We start from the raw sequence: 15,928 nt of genomic DNA, 5'->3' as shown, positions 1-15,928 counted from the left end.
GCATGGTTGGTAAAGGGTTTATTAAGTGGCTGGGAAGTCTTCCCACTCTAACAACAGGAAAGCACTTTCCACACCTTGCCCTCCCCAGTGTTTGCCACTCTGCCTCATGGCTGCAACCTCACACTGTAAACACCTTCCTTTCAGAGTTCAGTACAGGGACACCTTTTCCTCTAGAAATAAAACTTTCAGTCTCAACTCAAAAGGGAACAAAGGCATATATCTCGGCTTCTGCAACATTTGGTACAAGTTGGCAACAAAAACCGTACATAGCAGCATGCTGCCTAGCAGAGACGGGGCTAGCCTGGTCTGCAAGCCTTGCGGGAATGCTTTAGCATCATGTCACCACTGCAGTTTTCACATGTGGCAGGTGGAGCTGCACCACAATGCAGGAGTCTCACTGCTCCAGTTTTGGACACTGGACTCTAGCAAAGGAAATGTCTCTTGGAAGTTAGTAAATATACAAGTAGAAAAAAATTCCCTTAAGAAAAATTTCACAAATGACTAACCATCTGAAATGTTTTTTATCACAGCTTTTATATATTATAAAGCTCCTCCCACCCCCATGGAGTCTTTGATGAAAAAAACCTAGTCGCTATCATCTGACCCATGTTCTGAGCCTCGATCTGAGGCCTCATTGTTTGAGCCCTCTGGTTCTGATTCATTTCCAGAGCCTTGGCCAGAACCCTCGTTGTCAGAGCCCTGCTCTGATTCGTGGTCCGATTCTGCACTTGGAGAAACCGGGCGAGAATCGTTCTCATTCTCGGAACCTCCAGAGGGGCTTCTCCCGGACTGCGCAGACTCATTGTCCGACTGCTCAGAGCCGGAGCGCCTTCTCTTTCTGGACGGCTGGTCACTGTCAGAATCCTCATCCGACTCCTGTCTACCCGACCTCCGAGGGCTGCCCGCCTCGCTGCCAGACTTGTTCTGGTTGTCATCTGAGTCGCTCTCAGATGAGGCGCGTCTGTTGGGCCTTTCATCATCGTCAGAATCGCTGTTGCTATTCCTGGGATGTCTGGAGGAGAGAGGTGTGGGTGAGACACTAGGACAGCCAACAGCACTTGCTGTTCTGGGTCATGCCTTTGTGCGTTACACAGGAGCGGGCGCCTGTGATACTTGTTTTGTGTCCTATTCGGTAAACGTGGACCCTCACAGACTCGTGCTTTGAAGAGTCTGCATCTCTTCCCCGAGCCCTGCAGACTGCTACCAACAGCTCAGCGAGGAGGGGCACTGTGAGGACGAGGGCAAAGCAGCCCTTCAGGGAAAGCAATCCAGATTTGTGTCAGCTAGTATCTTCAGAGCCAAAGAAAACTACACCTCCACAGACGGTTCTGTTGTGTGGAGGTCAGTGTCCCACCAGGGCCACAGTCACTCTGAGCAGCCAGGACTCTTCCTCCTTGAACTGCACTTAAACACTCCTTCTCTTACCCAAAACAGAGCTACCACCACCAAATCTGGGTGGATGTGCTCACCAGAGCAGCATATGGGAAAATGAAGTGGACTTGTTCAGCCCACTGCAAGTTTGGGTCTGAGGTATCCTCATCACCTGCCAGTCTCTCAGGAGGGACATAAATGTTGGCTGAATGAAAGAGCAATGGTCACAGGGGTATAGAAAGCTCTATTCCAGGAGTCTAGGGGTAGGTGTGTGAGCACCAGAGGCAAGCACAGTCAGGAGTCACCTCATCAAGGCCATGAGCTGAGGGTGGGTAAGCTAAGACCACCAAGGAAGGCAGAGGTATGTCTCCAGCAGGGCAAGAAATGGACACTAAATTCCTCATCTCCACAAGGCCAGGGCCAGGCTACTACTAGTACCTGCTGGCCAGTCAGTGTCAGGCAGCAGAATGGCATTTGCTTAGGGATAAGTATGCCATCTAGGATATCCGCTAAGCTTCTCAATGGCATGTCTCTTGTGGTTTCTTCTAGCTACAAGACAGCTAGGCATAGAACACAAGTCTGAGGCAGGAGGGTCACCAAGAGTACAAGGCCAGCCTGAAGCTGGTGAGAGGCCAGCACACTGACCACTCCCAGTCACCTGGTCTGCAGTTTTGTTTTCCCTCTAAAGACAAAGACACAGAAGAGGATCCAGACTGCTGGTTAGCAGCCACTGTGGCTTTCCACAGTTAGAATTTACCCTGGGATTTCTGCCTATCAAACTGGGACTTATCAATCATCAGAATTTACCAAGGGGGGAGTCTTACCCTTCATCAGCAATTTTCAGTTTATCCTCATCTGAAGAATCATCACTTGATGATATAATGGCTTTGGATTTTATTTTTCCCTTCATTGAAGGAGGCAGGCGTTCTGGCTTGGGCTAGAGAATGTCAAGCAAAACCCATTAGTTGGGGTTCTCATATTATTGGGACATCTTATTAGACTAGGTTTTATTCTAGTAACAGAATCAACAGCCACCAATGAAAGCAAGCATTTGTGCTGGAAGGAACTGCAGAAGAGTGTACTGTGGCACTCTGTCAGACAGACAGACAGACAGACACATGCACGCGCGTGTGGGCGCGTGCGCACACACACACACACACACACAGAGCAAGAAAACAGCTGTAGAACTCACAGGCTTCTTCTTCTCTGCTCTCGGTGGACGGCGCTTCTTTGGTTTGGGGCCATTTTCTGTTTCATCATCATCAGATCCTTCTTCTCCCTTTGGAGGTCTTGAAAAGTGAACACCAAGAGGTTGTCAGGTTCATAGCTGCCAGGTCTAAGGCTGCACTGCCATCACAGTAGAACCATTCTGTATGAATACTGACTCAGCTGACTATGCACTAAGGGCACAGGGTCTACAGTCTGCAGGTCTGCATGACAGCTGCCATTAACCTGTCACCATGGTTACAGGTTGCGGCTGTAACCTCTTTCATCTATACTACCATCTGCACATGCCTGAGTGAGGAATCTATGTTTTGGATCTCCAAATCTTTCCCCTACTTTTCCTTCCTCTCAGCTACTACCAAGATTCTCATTACAGCTACACCAGTGATGGTATGAATGGATCAACAGGTTCTTTTTCAAGGATAGGAAGGCACAGGAAGGACAGATCTGAGAAAATAGCTGAAAGAAGACTCCTATGCAGGAAAGTGTGGGGCATCCTGTGTCTTATGAGAGATGGTACTTTCACAATCACTCATTCACATTCCAGAGAGGAACCGCTCAGTGACGGCCAGTACTGCGCATGCACAGTCAATGAAGCTGCCACCCAGGCTGCTCACTTCACATCTGTGTCCAAAATACATCACAAGAAAAGAAAACTGGGAATGGTGGTCCATACCAACAATTCCAGTGCTCTGGAGGCAAAGACAAGTAGATCTCTGTGAGTTTAAGGCCAACCTGGGATACACAGTAAATTCAAGGCTGGTATGGGATACATAAACCCTATTTCAAGAAACAAAAAGACAACAGTGACTGTCAGCTGTTTTAGGGAATGACCTAGAGATACATGCAAATTAAATGCTCGAGTCTGAAACAAGCTAAAGCAGGGAAGCGGTGTGGGAAGATGAAGTGTTTATAAACAAAGCAAAAGGTCTCTCGCCTTTGCAGACGCTTAAACAGTAATGAGGACACTACCTTCTCCTCCTCTTCTTCTTCCTCTCTCCACCTTCCTCTTCTTCGCCTTCTTGCTCACTGCCACTGCCCTTCCTTCTCTTCTTCTTTTTGGATATAGGGAGGTCGTCATCAGTGTCATCGTTGACAAACTCATCAAACTCTCCTCCTTTCTTGGAACGCTACAATCCAAGCAGACCACAATCAGCCACTTCCAGGCAGTGATAGCACAGCCAGGGTGGAGGAGGCTGGAGAGTGCTCTTGTGGGTCTCTGATAAGTAAAGAGCTTTTACTAAATCACATGGAAGAGGGGATTGGCTGGGCCCACACTTTCTACACTCATTATGAGACGTCATCAACTTCCTGAGAAGTCAGCATAAGGCAAGCACACCTTCAATCAAAAACTCAGTTGAACCCCCTTAGCTCTGAGAAAGCAGAAAAGCCTTGGTTATTTATCCCCATGACCATGTAGCTGACTGGGAGGTACGGTCTCTGCAGCTACCCAGTATCACATACCAAACGTCATCCCTCAGCTTGGGAGAAGACCAAGGTTCAAAGTACAGTTCTCACGAATGCTCATTTCATACCCTGTAAGTCAACTCCCATGGGAGCAGGGACTACCTGGCTTGCTGAAGTCAACAGTATAAGAGCTGCAGAGCACATATGTGTTGAGCCCATGTTCACCCATAGCACCACACCCATCAAAAAAGCAGGGACCACTACCCACACTGGACACTGCAATCTGTGTTAGAAGACTACCCCTTGGTAGAGGAAGTCAAGGCTAAGAAGTAAGTACAGAGCCCACTAAACTAAATTAAACTAAGCTAAGCTCTTCATTTTAGAAAGCTCAAAGGCAGCCTCTGAGGTCACAGCAAACAGTGGGCCAGATCTTACCCGCCCTCCACCTCCACCTCTTTTCTTCTCCTTTGTTGCTTCGGTCTCACCAGTGAACATAAGGATATTTTTGGTCTTCTCAACATACTGGGCCCGCTGTTCCAAAAGTTTCTTTTGCTCTTCCTTTTCTCTGAGACGTTTCTCTTCCTAGTTGGGGGGAGGGGATACATGGGAATTGATCAAAATGTTCTTATAATGAACAAAACAATCGTAGAGAGAGGACTAGTTCCTAACACACAGTGTGTACACGCCACTCCTCAGTTCTAGTGTAAACGCACCTGCTCTTTGAGAAGCTTCTGTCTTAAGAGCTCCTTTTCCTGCTCCTGCTTGGCCCGCAGCTCCCGTTCTTCCTCATCCTGCTTGCGTGCCCGGGCCACATGGTACTGGGCCTGGCTCAGTAAGTCGGAGCACTGTCTAATATTTCAGACACAAAGACACAACATCGCAGTTAGGAGCACCTGCTTTCCTTAAACTCACTGTGCTAAGTTCCCCAACTCAGAATTCCTGTCTTGGTTCACTGACATAATGTGAGAAAAGCAGACAAGTATTTCCTAGCTGGGAGTGGTGGCTCAGACCTGTACTTCTAGCATGAGAAAAGAATCCTGAGTTCTAGCCCAGCTTTAGAGCAAGACCCCACCTCAAAAAGACAACAGAAAGAGAAAGGACTTCCCAACTTTACATCAATTTCCTGAAAAATCTGAAAAGGTGTTGTGTGAGTGAGGTGATCCCCAAGGAGAGGGACTAAGTGGCCCTAAGAAGGCCAGGAGCCACTTTGTTATGGTGACACTCTCCTAATCCACACTGATGCTCCTATTCCCCCCCTACCCCCCAAAGCCACCTTCTGTGAACAGGGCATTACCTGGCTTCAGAGGCAGCAAGGGCCAAATCAAATCTCATTTTATCTCCAACTTTACTCAAGTAACTGAAGTACCTAAATGGAAGGAGAAGATAAAAGATCTTTCACTCAATCTTCATATTAAGGCCCTGTTTAATAAACATAAGTTCATTAAGAAAGGCAAGATATAGTTAATACTGTCAGTAAACTAAAAAATAACTGTAACAACAGGTAGTAAACATTAAATTTACTAACTAACTGTGTCAGCATGGTGGGTGGGGCAAAAGTCATGAGAGCACTTACACTTCACCAGATGAGGCAAGAAACATTAACAGAGATGAACATAAGCACAGCTGATCATCAGAGATGGGAGCTTTCATTTTACCACACACTGAACTGCTAAGTCCTATAAGGTTAAACACATTTGAACTGAGCTGAATAAATCTGTTAAGCAGTAAGTGATAAGATCTTTAATCCTAGCTTGATGAAAATCAACATCCTATAAAGACACACTGGAAAGACACACTGGAACAGAACATGAAACCAATACAAGTGGAGACAAAACAGCTCACAAGTGTAAAACACTGGCTTGGCTGCTGAGAGATTAGTGAAAATCTCTGCAAGCCCACAGCCAGCCAGCCAGCCAGCCAGCCAGCCAGCCAGCCAGCCAGCCAGCCAGCCAGCTCTAGGGCTCAGGCTTCAAGAGCCCAGGACTCTGCCTGGAGTATGGTGCCACCACATGGCAACTGTGTGCTTTGACCTTAAGCTAAACTCCTAGATCTCTAATGCTTGCTTTCCCCTAATGGTTGTGGTTGTTGTTGTTGTTGTTATTATTATTATTATTATTATTATTGAGGGAAGTAATTTTTTTAAATCGTCTGAGACAGTTTTAAGGAAACAAACCACTGTAAATCCCTATTCTTCAGAATTCTTACCTGTGTGCAAGCTCCAGCTCTTTCACAGCATTAAGGACTTCCTTCAGGTTACTTTTTTCATCTTTCAGGACAGAGGTAGCTAATCTTTGCAAAACCAAGGCCACATTAAACATCAGAACGGTGTCACTGGGTGCCACGTGCCTGGCCTATAAACAGAAAGCAATGCACATAGATTCTTATGACTGAATACCACTAAAGGCTTTTAACGAGTAAAAGCCAGGCAGCCGTTGAGGACGCAATCCTGTTACCTTCAGCAGAGTCTGCTTGCACTCCTGCAATTTGCCACACTTGAAGAGGGCACGGGCCAGGTAGAGCACAACTTCAGTGTTTTGGTGCTTATAGAACTTTCTGAGGCAGTTCTCATACTACAAAAAGGAAATGTTAGTTAGAAACACAGGAGAGCTGGGCAGTGGTGGTGGGTTCCCTAATCCCAGCCCTTGGGAGGCAGAGGCAAGCTAATCTCTGAGTTCCAGCCAGCTTGCTCTACAGATTGAGTTCCAGGACAGCTAAAGGAGTTACACAGAAAAACTCTATCTCAAAAAACAAACAAAACAAACAACAGAACACAGCAGGAAGGTGTTCTCATGCTATGTCAGGATCTCAAAGCAATTTTAAAGCTCTGAAAAGATACTCCATTCTGGCTTATTTCAGAGACTAATCTGGAGTTGACTTCTGACAGTCATTTTACATATTTACAACATAAAAATCTGAACACAGAAAAACTAGGCTCAAGATTTTTTTTTCACTTGGAATTTGGAGCAGTGCTGAATAGAAGGTAAAGAGATTTAAGTCTGCCTGCTTGCCTTAACCTTAGCTCAGAAACCCCTTTCTCCTATCTTTAGGACACTATCCAGAATCAATTCACCATGGCCACCATGACAAGTCATACTCCTGGACCCCATGAGTGACACACTTTTTTTTTTTTTTAAGATTTATTTATTGATTATATGTAAGTACACTGTAGCTGTCTTCAGACACCCCAGAAGAGGGCATCAAATCTCATTACGGATGGTTGTAAGTCACCATGTGATTGCTGGGAATTGAACTCAGGACCTTCAGAAGAGCAGTCAGTGCTCTTAACCACTGAGCCATCTCTCTAGCCCCTTTTTTTGTTTTTTGGTTTTTTTTGAGACAATGTTTCTCTGCATAGCCCTGGCTGTCCTGAAACTCACTCTGTAGACCAAGCTGGCCTCGAACTCAGAAATCCACCTGCCTCTGCCAAGTGCTGGAACTAAAGGTGTATGCCACTGCTGCCCGGTGAGTGACACACTCTTAACACCTTCCTCTGGGATCTGTGGAGACTAGCGTCAATGAGCATACAAGTCTCACACTTCAGCTAATGTGTTGGTCAGATGTAACAAATGAACATCTGAGTTAAATTTTTTCACCTCTTTACTCTAGTGTGTATGATGTGCATCTCACGTGTGTGAAGAAAGGGGTGGATACAGGGGCTTGAAGAAGATGTCAGGTGCCTTGATATGTCTTGATCTGTCATTTGCTGCTTTATCTCATGGAGCTTGCTACTCCTTTACCCTCCAGCCCATTTTGCTACCCCATTGATTCCTGAAAATGAACAATTTTTCATGGGTTCTAGGAATCTGAACTTAGTCCTCATGATTATGCAGCAAGCACTTTATACATAGAGTCATCTCCCTAGTCCCCAGAGTTAACTTTTTTTTTTTTTTTTTTTTTTGGTTTTTCAAGACAGGGTTTCTCTGTATAGCCCTGGCTGTCCTGGAACTCACTCTGTAGACCAGGCTAGCCTTGAACTCAGAAATCTGCCTGCCTCTGCCTCCCAAGTGCTGGGATTAAAGGCATGTATCACCACCAATCGGCCAGAGTTAACTTTTATATAACAACATTTTTGACACAAGCATATACACATCTTGTTATAGGTAACTGACAAGGTAATTTCCTGGACTATCTCTAGTGACTAATTTGCATTTCTAGAAGGCAGTGCTGCTGTTCAACAGATTGGGATGTCTTATCTTCAAGAACACAACCTCTGGGTTGTACACTCAGATTGAGTTCTGCAAATTCCTCTGATCAGTTTAGTTCCTGAAGCCTGGACTAACTACTCTTACCTTCTTTGTTCAAAAGCCTCTTTTTTTCTGACTATACTCTACCCACAGACACCAAGAGCTTTGTTATCTTAGTGTCCTGAAAACAGTGAGTATACTTTTCCTTACACTGAAGCACTTAGGAAACACAAGAAACTAACAAAATCTACAGGTATAAGCCTTGTTTCCATTTTTTGTCTTTTTTCCCATTTTGTATTTCTTTTGTCTTAAAAGATAAACAGTGCGGCAGAATGAAGTTCAGTGATGAAGAATCCTTCCTGCTCTTAAAGGCCTTAAGCTTGAGCCTCAAGCACCCGGGGTCAGGTGATTCCCAACTGCCTGAACTCAAGCTCTAGTAGAGCAAAGCCTTCTTTGGCCTCCTGAGGCGTCCTAATCCACATGGCATGCTTTCATACAACACAGACACAGACATAAGGAAAAATAAAAAATTTTAAGGTAAGCCATTTAAAATAAAGGCTGTCACATGACTGTAATCCTAGCTATCTGGGAGGCTGATGTGGGAGGACATTTTAACACAGGTACTTAAGGTCAGCCAGGGCAATACAGAGAGATTCAACATAAACAACTTCATTACTAAACATTACTGAAACATGGTTCATTTCAGAAACTGAGGGAATAAATACCAAACCTTCCATTTAGTGGGTACTTGTTCTACAGGTTAGTGCCCAGTTCTTTTCATATGGATCCTTTCAAAATTCTCTGAAGTTAAAATACCTCCACTTTATAGATAGTAAAATAAGTCAGAGCATCTTCTTTGCCTGTGGCATGAATTCATGGAGCTAGGACTAAAATCTACCTGGCCTTGTCATTACATGGTTATAAATTTCTGAACAGACAGTATCAGAGGAAATGACATGAAAGTCTATGATGGGACCAGAAGGGTTAAGGAAGCAATGGCTCTATATGACATGGAAATATCTGGAGAAGCAAAGATGTTACCATCTGCACGGCGCTGATATACTGCTTCTGCTCCACATAGATGTGTGCTAGGTTCAGCCACACATCACTGATATCTGCTGTTGCTTCTCTCACTTGGGCAAATACATCACGAGCTTCGCGGAAGTACCCTTTGTGGGCCAAGACAGCTCCTAAAGTTATACAAAGGCTGACAGTGAGAGAGGCCTGCTTGTTGCTCTAACACCTGAAAGTCCAAAACTAAACACTGTACTGAGCAGGAAAACCACATCTACCAACACTCCCAAAAGTATTAACTTCACTAATTGTTACTGGACCCAAGGCTTCTGGTCACCTATGCCATTGGCAGCATACAGGTTCTTGGCATCATTTCTGAGGACTTGTTTGTAGATGGCCAGGGCACGGTCTTGATGGCGCTTTTCCTATAGGAAAGAAGAATTACTGAAAAATTCAACAAGGATACGGATACCAATCTTGCTGAAGGAGACAGGAGATTACCTTTTCTCGGTCTCGGGTTGGCTGATGCAAAGTCTGGAGCCATACATTGCCAAGAGCCAGCATAGAGTAGGTGTCACTCTGTGTGGCTGGCTGTTTTAATATCCTCTCAAACTTCTTCTGACCTGGGCCCCATTCTTGTTTTGCAAGATGGAGGTTACCAATCAAAGACCAGGCATCTGGATGATCCTATGTACATATAAAGAAGTAAGTTTTGCAATCTGGGATCTGAGAAAAATCAGTCATCTTTCCCAAAATGGCTAATAGCTGAAGAAGTTTACAGCTACAACACAATTGTGGTTTTCAGCCTGAGAGTTGGGACCTGTTAGCAGCTGCAAGATCAATGTGGTATCTGTATCAGCATACACAGTGCAACAGACTGGAATGAAGTAACAACAGTGTACTGCCCACCAGGAAGAGTAACTAACGACTTGTAAACCTGCCTTTCAGTGTGCAGTCTTCTTACTGTGAGCCACAGTCAGAAGCTCAGATGACCTACAGATGCTAAGACACTGACTCTGGGAACTGTTCTCAGCAGGCTAAAGGGCTGAGGACAAGAGACAAGAGGCAGACAAGGAAGAGAAGAATAGAAGAGAAATAGTTTTATATAATTTTAAAAAGGATTCTGATTATGAGATGGCTAGTCATACAAACTATTATACTCTTTAAAGTCTTTAACAAGTGAGACAAAGATAAAACAAGCCACTAAACCCAGAGATGCCATGGTTATAGGAAACACCACAGCCATTAAACAGACAGGATGATTTTGAAAGGTAAGTGGAGAAGATTTCCAAAACCAAATCAATACCACTAACCTGATTGATCTGAAGGGCTTCCTTAAACCAATCTGAAGCTTCATAGAAGTTTCCTTTATCTCTGGCCATGGCTCCTAGGCGCAGATAGCCTGAAAGTGCACATTTAATTCATCTTCACAATAACACATCTAGAGGGTTCTTACACTGAGTACAGCTGTGTTTTGTTAATACTTTCAGATAGAGGAGAAAAGCCCACGTGTGGGGACACAGCATTCTAGCTAGGAAGAAGAGAAACCGCACCACTAGGTCAACCTTTCTTTTTTTTTTTTTTTCTATTTTGAGACTGGGTCTTAATGTTTGAGCTTTGGCTGGCCTATAATGTAGACCAGGATGGCCTGGAACCCAGAGGAACTGAGTTTTGCCTCTGGAGTGCTGGGATTATAGATAATCCTGGCTGGGCCAGGCAGTGGTGGCACATGCCTTTAATCCCAGCACTTGGGAGGCAGAGGCAGGTGGATTTCTGAGTTCGAGGCCAGCCTGGTCTACAGAGTGAGTTCCAGGACAGCCAGGGCTACACGGAGAAACCCTGCCTTGAAACCCCCCCAAAAAAGATAGGTGGCTGGGACCACTATAAAATACAGTAAGGATCACTGCATACAAATACTGGTACCCTACAGTCAAGCTGCTCTCTGAAATGACTACTCAGCCACGGACAGTACTGGAATAACTCACATCCTAGGCTGGGTAGAGTGGAGAAGCATGAGGTCTAATCACCACACTCAGGATGGTCCACAATTTGAAATTTAAGAAGTATAGAATTTTTCATATAATATTTTGAGAGCAGAGTTGAATGTAGGCAAATGAAACTACAGAGAGTGAAACCCTGGAAGAGAAGGAACTGCTACAGAGCATATAGGTTAATTTTAAAATGCCAATCATTTACATGCCTTGGTTGTAAAAAACTAGGACATTTTAGAAATAACTGCTTCAAGAAAAAACCTCTAGTCAAGGAAGAGCACTTACAGACTGACACCCACTAGTAAAGCTCGACAGGGAGCAGCTCAGCAGCTGACTCACCGCTGCTGAACACGACTCAAGTGACTTTGGTTGATCCCTGTATTTTCCAGCATAAGTAAATGAAACTGCAATGTTAGTTTTATTTATTTTTTTAAATGTGTATTTGTGTTTTGTCTGCATGTAAGTATGTCTGTGAGTGAGTCAGGACCCTTGGAACTGGAGTTACAGACAGTTGTGAGCTGCTATGTGGGTGCTTGGAATTGAACCTGGATCCTCTGGAAGAACCAGTGCTCTTAACTGCTGAGCCATCTCCTCAGCCCCTTACTACAGTTTCTGAAACAGGGCCTCACACATAGCCAGGGTGATCTCAAACCTGCTAGGTAGGAAGGCTGGCCTTGAACCCCTGATCTGTTCTGCCTCTACCTCTCGAGTACTAGGATTACAGAACAGTGCTACCACTCTAGGCTGCATCTTTAACAAGACTTTCCTAAATAAGTTTTTCCTGTTATTATGGGAATTTAGGAATTTTTCTCCGCCCCCCCCCCAAAAGCCCAAAATTCTTACAATCAACATAGTTAGGATGCTCTCGTAAAATGTTTTTGTACAGTTTCTCTGCTTCGTGAAATTCACACATGGCCTCGTAGAGCCTGGCTAAATTGTAGGATGTGGTAACAGAGATGGCATTGTAATAGTGTTCATCATGCTCAGCCTCTGCCTTCGCACGGTCCAGTGAGGCTAGGAAGTACTTCTGTGAGGAAGACAAGGCACTGTTACTGGATACAGCTGAGCAAGTGTCTGCAGCTTGGTCAAGCACAGAAAAAAACCGAAAGTTTGTTTCCTCACCTTTGCTTCACCCAGGTTTCCAAGTCTAAAATGGAGGGCCCCAACATTATTCAAAATCTCAGGAGGGACATCAGCCTGCACCTTCTCCTGCAGGATTCGTGTGGCTGTTCCATAGGCTGAAAGGGCACCCTGCATTTTTACAGTAGACAGAATAAGATTTACTCACATATCAAAGAGAAACACTACATCAGCTTTTTTTCTTTGTTTTTTTTTTTGTTTGTTTGTTTGTTTTTCTCTGTGTAGCCCTGGGTGTCCTGGGACTAATTCTGTAGACCAGGCTGGCCTCGAACTCAGAAATCCGCCTGTCTCTGCCTCCCAAGTGCTGGGATTAAAGGCATGCGCCAACACCACCCGGCTTACACCAGCTTATTAAAACATATCGTTTAGGATATAAAGAGCAGACATTAATACCTGTATGTCAGTCTGTTCTAAGATCTGGGCCAACTCAATCCAAGCTTCCACGTCATCAGGATACTGTTCGGTGACCTTCTTCAAATGGCCCTGGGATAAATGAGGTCATTAAAATAGCGTTGTCAAAGTAAATGACAAGAATAAAAATGGCTACCATAACTTGCTTAAGAAGCCAAAGACTTGGCACTCAGCTAACCATACACACTGCTCACTGCTGTGCTAGTTACAGCCGGACTCTCGGGGTACCTAAGATTTAGAACACACCTTGGCTATGTCTCGTTTCTCCTGATCTTCTGAAGCAGCATAGAGAGAGCCAAGAATTTTCATAGTTTCATAATTGTTTGGATAAGCTTTCAAAACTTTCTCGAAGCACTGAGATGCATTCTCTTTGTCACCTCGATAAATATACATTTGTCCCAAACCGAAAAATGGTAGGACAAAGGAAGATGAAGCAAACTGTGTGGCTTGATAGTAGTACTGAAAGGCTTGGTCATAATCTTCCTGAGAAACGAGAATGAAACAAGACCAACAACACGTCAAAGTGGTCAGAAGCCTGAAACTCTCTAAGTAAAAGGACTACTCAGGGAGATGATAATGGTCTCACCTGAACATGGAAGGACCGAGCCAGCTGGTAACAGCTTTCTGCTTGCATAGCCTCCACCTCTGTGTTGTGGAAAGCGTGGAGAGCCAGGTGCTGCACTTTACTATAATCCTGAATTTGATACCAGAAAAAAGTTGAGTGATGTCAGAAGGTTGCTTGAATAGTAATTCACTTTAATTGGTAACATTTCATTTAGCTCCAAGGTATATTTTCATCTTCTCCCTAAATAGTTGAACTTTAGCACTTTAACAGTTATAACCTTAATGAACAATAACTATGCAATAATCATAACTGCAACAAGTATAGCAGCAATCAAGGATGATGCAGGTTCAAGCTCTAAGCTAGTAACTCTGCCTCAATTTACTCATCAAGAAGATGGGCACAGCCTGGACAGATAGCACAGTTGGAAAGAGATATGCAGTCATGAGGATCTGTGTGCAGATCCACAGCACTAACATAAAATTGGCCATATATCTGAAGCTTAGTGCTGGGAGGCAGAGAAAGGGAATGCTCAATGGTCACCCTATTTAACTGAATCAATGAGCTCTAGAGTGAGTGAGATGCCATCTCAAAAAATCATGTGAGAGAGATTAAAGAAATGACACAACAGTCAAGAGCTGCCGCTCCTGCAGAAGACCGAGGTTCTGTTCCAGCACCTACGTGATGGCTCCCAATCTTCTGGAGGGATCCCCCTCCAGGTCCAAGGGATCCAATGCTCTTCTAATCTCCTGGGGCATTAGACGCCATGTGGTGCACATATACACATGCAGGAAAAACATGCATAAACACAAAAAATAAAAACAAAACCTTCTTTTAAAAAAAGGTAAAGAGTAATTGAGGAAGATACCTGACTCCAGCCTCTTGCCTCACACAACTGTGTATTCATATGCACACACACACACACACACACACACACACACACACACACACTCAAGAAAGAAAGGAAAGAAGGATCAGCCTACTTACCTCACAGGTTAGGTGTGAGCATAACAGAAGTGAGTACTGGGCATGCACTTTTAACAGTGGTTGGGATTTAGTAAGCACTGAGCACATAATAGGAATAACACAGTAGTAGCTCATATTAGCAAGGCTGATACACTGTCAACTTTTACCTAAATTGTTACTCAAGTATTTTATTAAAGTTTATAGTACAATTTAGTCCCTGGTTCTAATATAGCAGGTTAAACTTTCCTGCTTATTCTACAAACACTATCATTGGTGGGTAAGAGAGACATATTCTTTAGCAGTGTACCTCTGGTAAGCTGCCCATAAGCTTATAAAAAACTGCACACCCAAGCTGCTACAAGCAATCCTATTTAGACCCATTGGGTCACCAAGTAAGATGAAAAAGCACATCCTCTCCCACTGAGGCCCAACCAGGCAGTCCAGTTAGGGGAAGGAAATACAATGGCAGGCAACAGAATCAGAGACAGACTGGGATGTGAAGTGAATAAATAAATAAATTAGTGAAAAAAGACAAAAAAGCAGAGGGACTTTTTCCTGGAAAAAGGAAAGGATCAGCAGGAGGGAGGAATGAGAGAAAATAATCAAGGTATACTATATTTTTATTAAAATGTCACAGTGCAACTCATTATATATGATTAATATAGGCTAATAAAAACTTTAAAAAAATGAAAAACTTTACCAACAGTACCTTGCATTTGGTTTGCTAGGAAATCTAAAGTACTGTTTCACAAAAATGGTGGAATTAACAGGCAAGATCAACATGTGAAAATAAACAGAACAACCACTGACTCTGATACCTGTACACCTACAGTCAAGCTCTGTGGAGCACGTGCTTCCTAACTGGGCCTAACACAGACTGTTGTAGTCTATTGCATGCCATGTCCTGACTTCTCCAGAGACCGAGGCTTCCTCCAGCTCATGCCTGTCCTCTTCCAACTACCTAGCGACACGGAGTTTAACACAGGCTTAACAGCTTCTGAACTGTGGTGACAGTCCCCCCACTTATCACTTGCTCTTTGTGCACTCTCTCTGTGTGCAAAGGCCTTTGCTTTGGTGCAGACAGCAGTCTTTCTCATCTTCCATCCCAGGCTGCACACAGTACCAATGCATATCAACTTAGTGAATGAATGAATGTGCTCATTCTCAGGCAACTAATACAAGCTCTAATTTGGGAGTAAAACAAAAACAAATGACATTTTCAAATTTCTTCCTAAGTGAAACAAAAATTATGTTCTGACTATATTCAGAAAAAGGATTTCAAAATAATAAATAAATAAAAATATTTTTACCTTCTTGAAGAAAAAGTGGTTTGCCAAATGGTTCAGTACCATAGGGTTGCTAGGATCAATAGTATAGGCTCTGGAAAGAAGCTGCACACCATTTTTGATGGAATCAGCCTAAAAGAAAACAATGTAAAACAGCGGAGTAAAAAACATCTCTTAATTAGCACTGTTATCTATAGGTTCAACACCATAAGACAGGTTGCTACTCTTCATAAATGATACAAAATTCCAAATAAGGAAATACCAAATTGTTACAATATAGTTTTCTTTTGTTTCTTTTTAAAGATTTATTTATTTATTATATGTAAGTACACTGTAGCTGTCTTCAGACACACCGGAAGAGGGCGTCAGATC

General features: G+C 43.8%; 1 protein-coding gene across 1 annotated transcript in view; it reads right to left on the bottom strand.

Moving 5' to 3' along the window:
- Window position 1: 1 nt before the first annotated feature.
- Window positions 2-15,928, bottom strand: part of Ctr9 (CTR9 homolog, Paf1/RNA polymerase II complex component) — a 29,340-nt gene continuing 13,413 nt past the window's right edge. Inside the window, exons 7-25 of the mRNA XM_031387880.1 lie at window positions 15,581-15,688; window positions 13,329-13,436; window positions 12,989-13,225; window positions 12,725-12,814; window positions 12,314-12,442; window positions 12,035-12,218; window positions 10,514-10,602; window positions 9,702-9,887; window positions 9,538-9,625; window positions 9,228-9,376; window positions 6,456-6,572; window positions 6,208-6,353; window positions 5,297-5,368; window positions 4,716-4,851; window positions 4,438-4,584; window positions 3,568-3,725; window positions 2,564-2,660; window positions 2,196-2,308; window positions 2-1,012 (exon numbers count right to left, since the gene is read on the bottom strand). Of these exons, the coding sequence (XP_031243740.1) occupies window positions 586-1,012; window positions 2,196-2,308; window positions 2,564-2,660; window positions 3,568-3,725; window positions 4,438-4,584; window positions 4,716-4,851; window positions 5,297-5,368; window positions 6,208-6,353; window positions 6,456-6,572; window positions 9,228-9,376; window positions 9,538-9,625; window positions 9,702-9,887; window positions 10,514-10,602; window positions 12,035-12,218; window positions 12,314-12,442; window positions 12,725-12,814; window positions 12,989-13,225; window positions 13,329-13,436; window positions 15,581-15,688 (2,781 nt within the window). The 3' untranslated portion in view covers window positions 2-585. The remainder of the gene's footprint in view (window positions 1,013-2,195; window positions 2,309-2,563; window positions 2,661-3,567; window positions 3,726-4,437; window positions 4,585-4,715; window positions 4,852-5,296; window positions 5,369-6,207; window positions 6,354-6,455; window positions 6,573-9,227; window positions 9,377-9,537; window positions 9,626-9,701; window positions 9,888-10,513; window positions 10,603-12,034; window positions 12,219-12,313; window positions 12,443-12,724; window positions 12,815-12,988; window positions 13,226-13,328; window positions 13,437-15,580; window positions 15,689-15,928) is intronic.

This window comes from Mastomys coucha, unplaced genomic scaffold (assembly GCF_008632895.1).
Source record: "Mastomys coucha isolate ucsf_1 unplaced genomic scaffold, UCSF_Mcou_1 pScaffold21, whole genome shotgun sequence".
In the NCBI taxonomy this organism is placed as follows: Eukaryota; Metazoa; Chordata; class Mammalia; order Rodentia; family Muridae; genus Mastomys; species Mastomys coucha.
The sequence above is the reverse complement of the archived record's forward strand: the minus strand, read 5'-3'. Positions and strand labels throughout refer to the sequence as shown.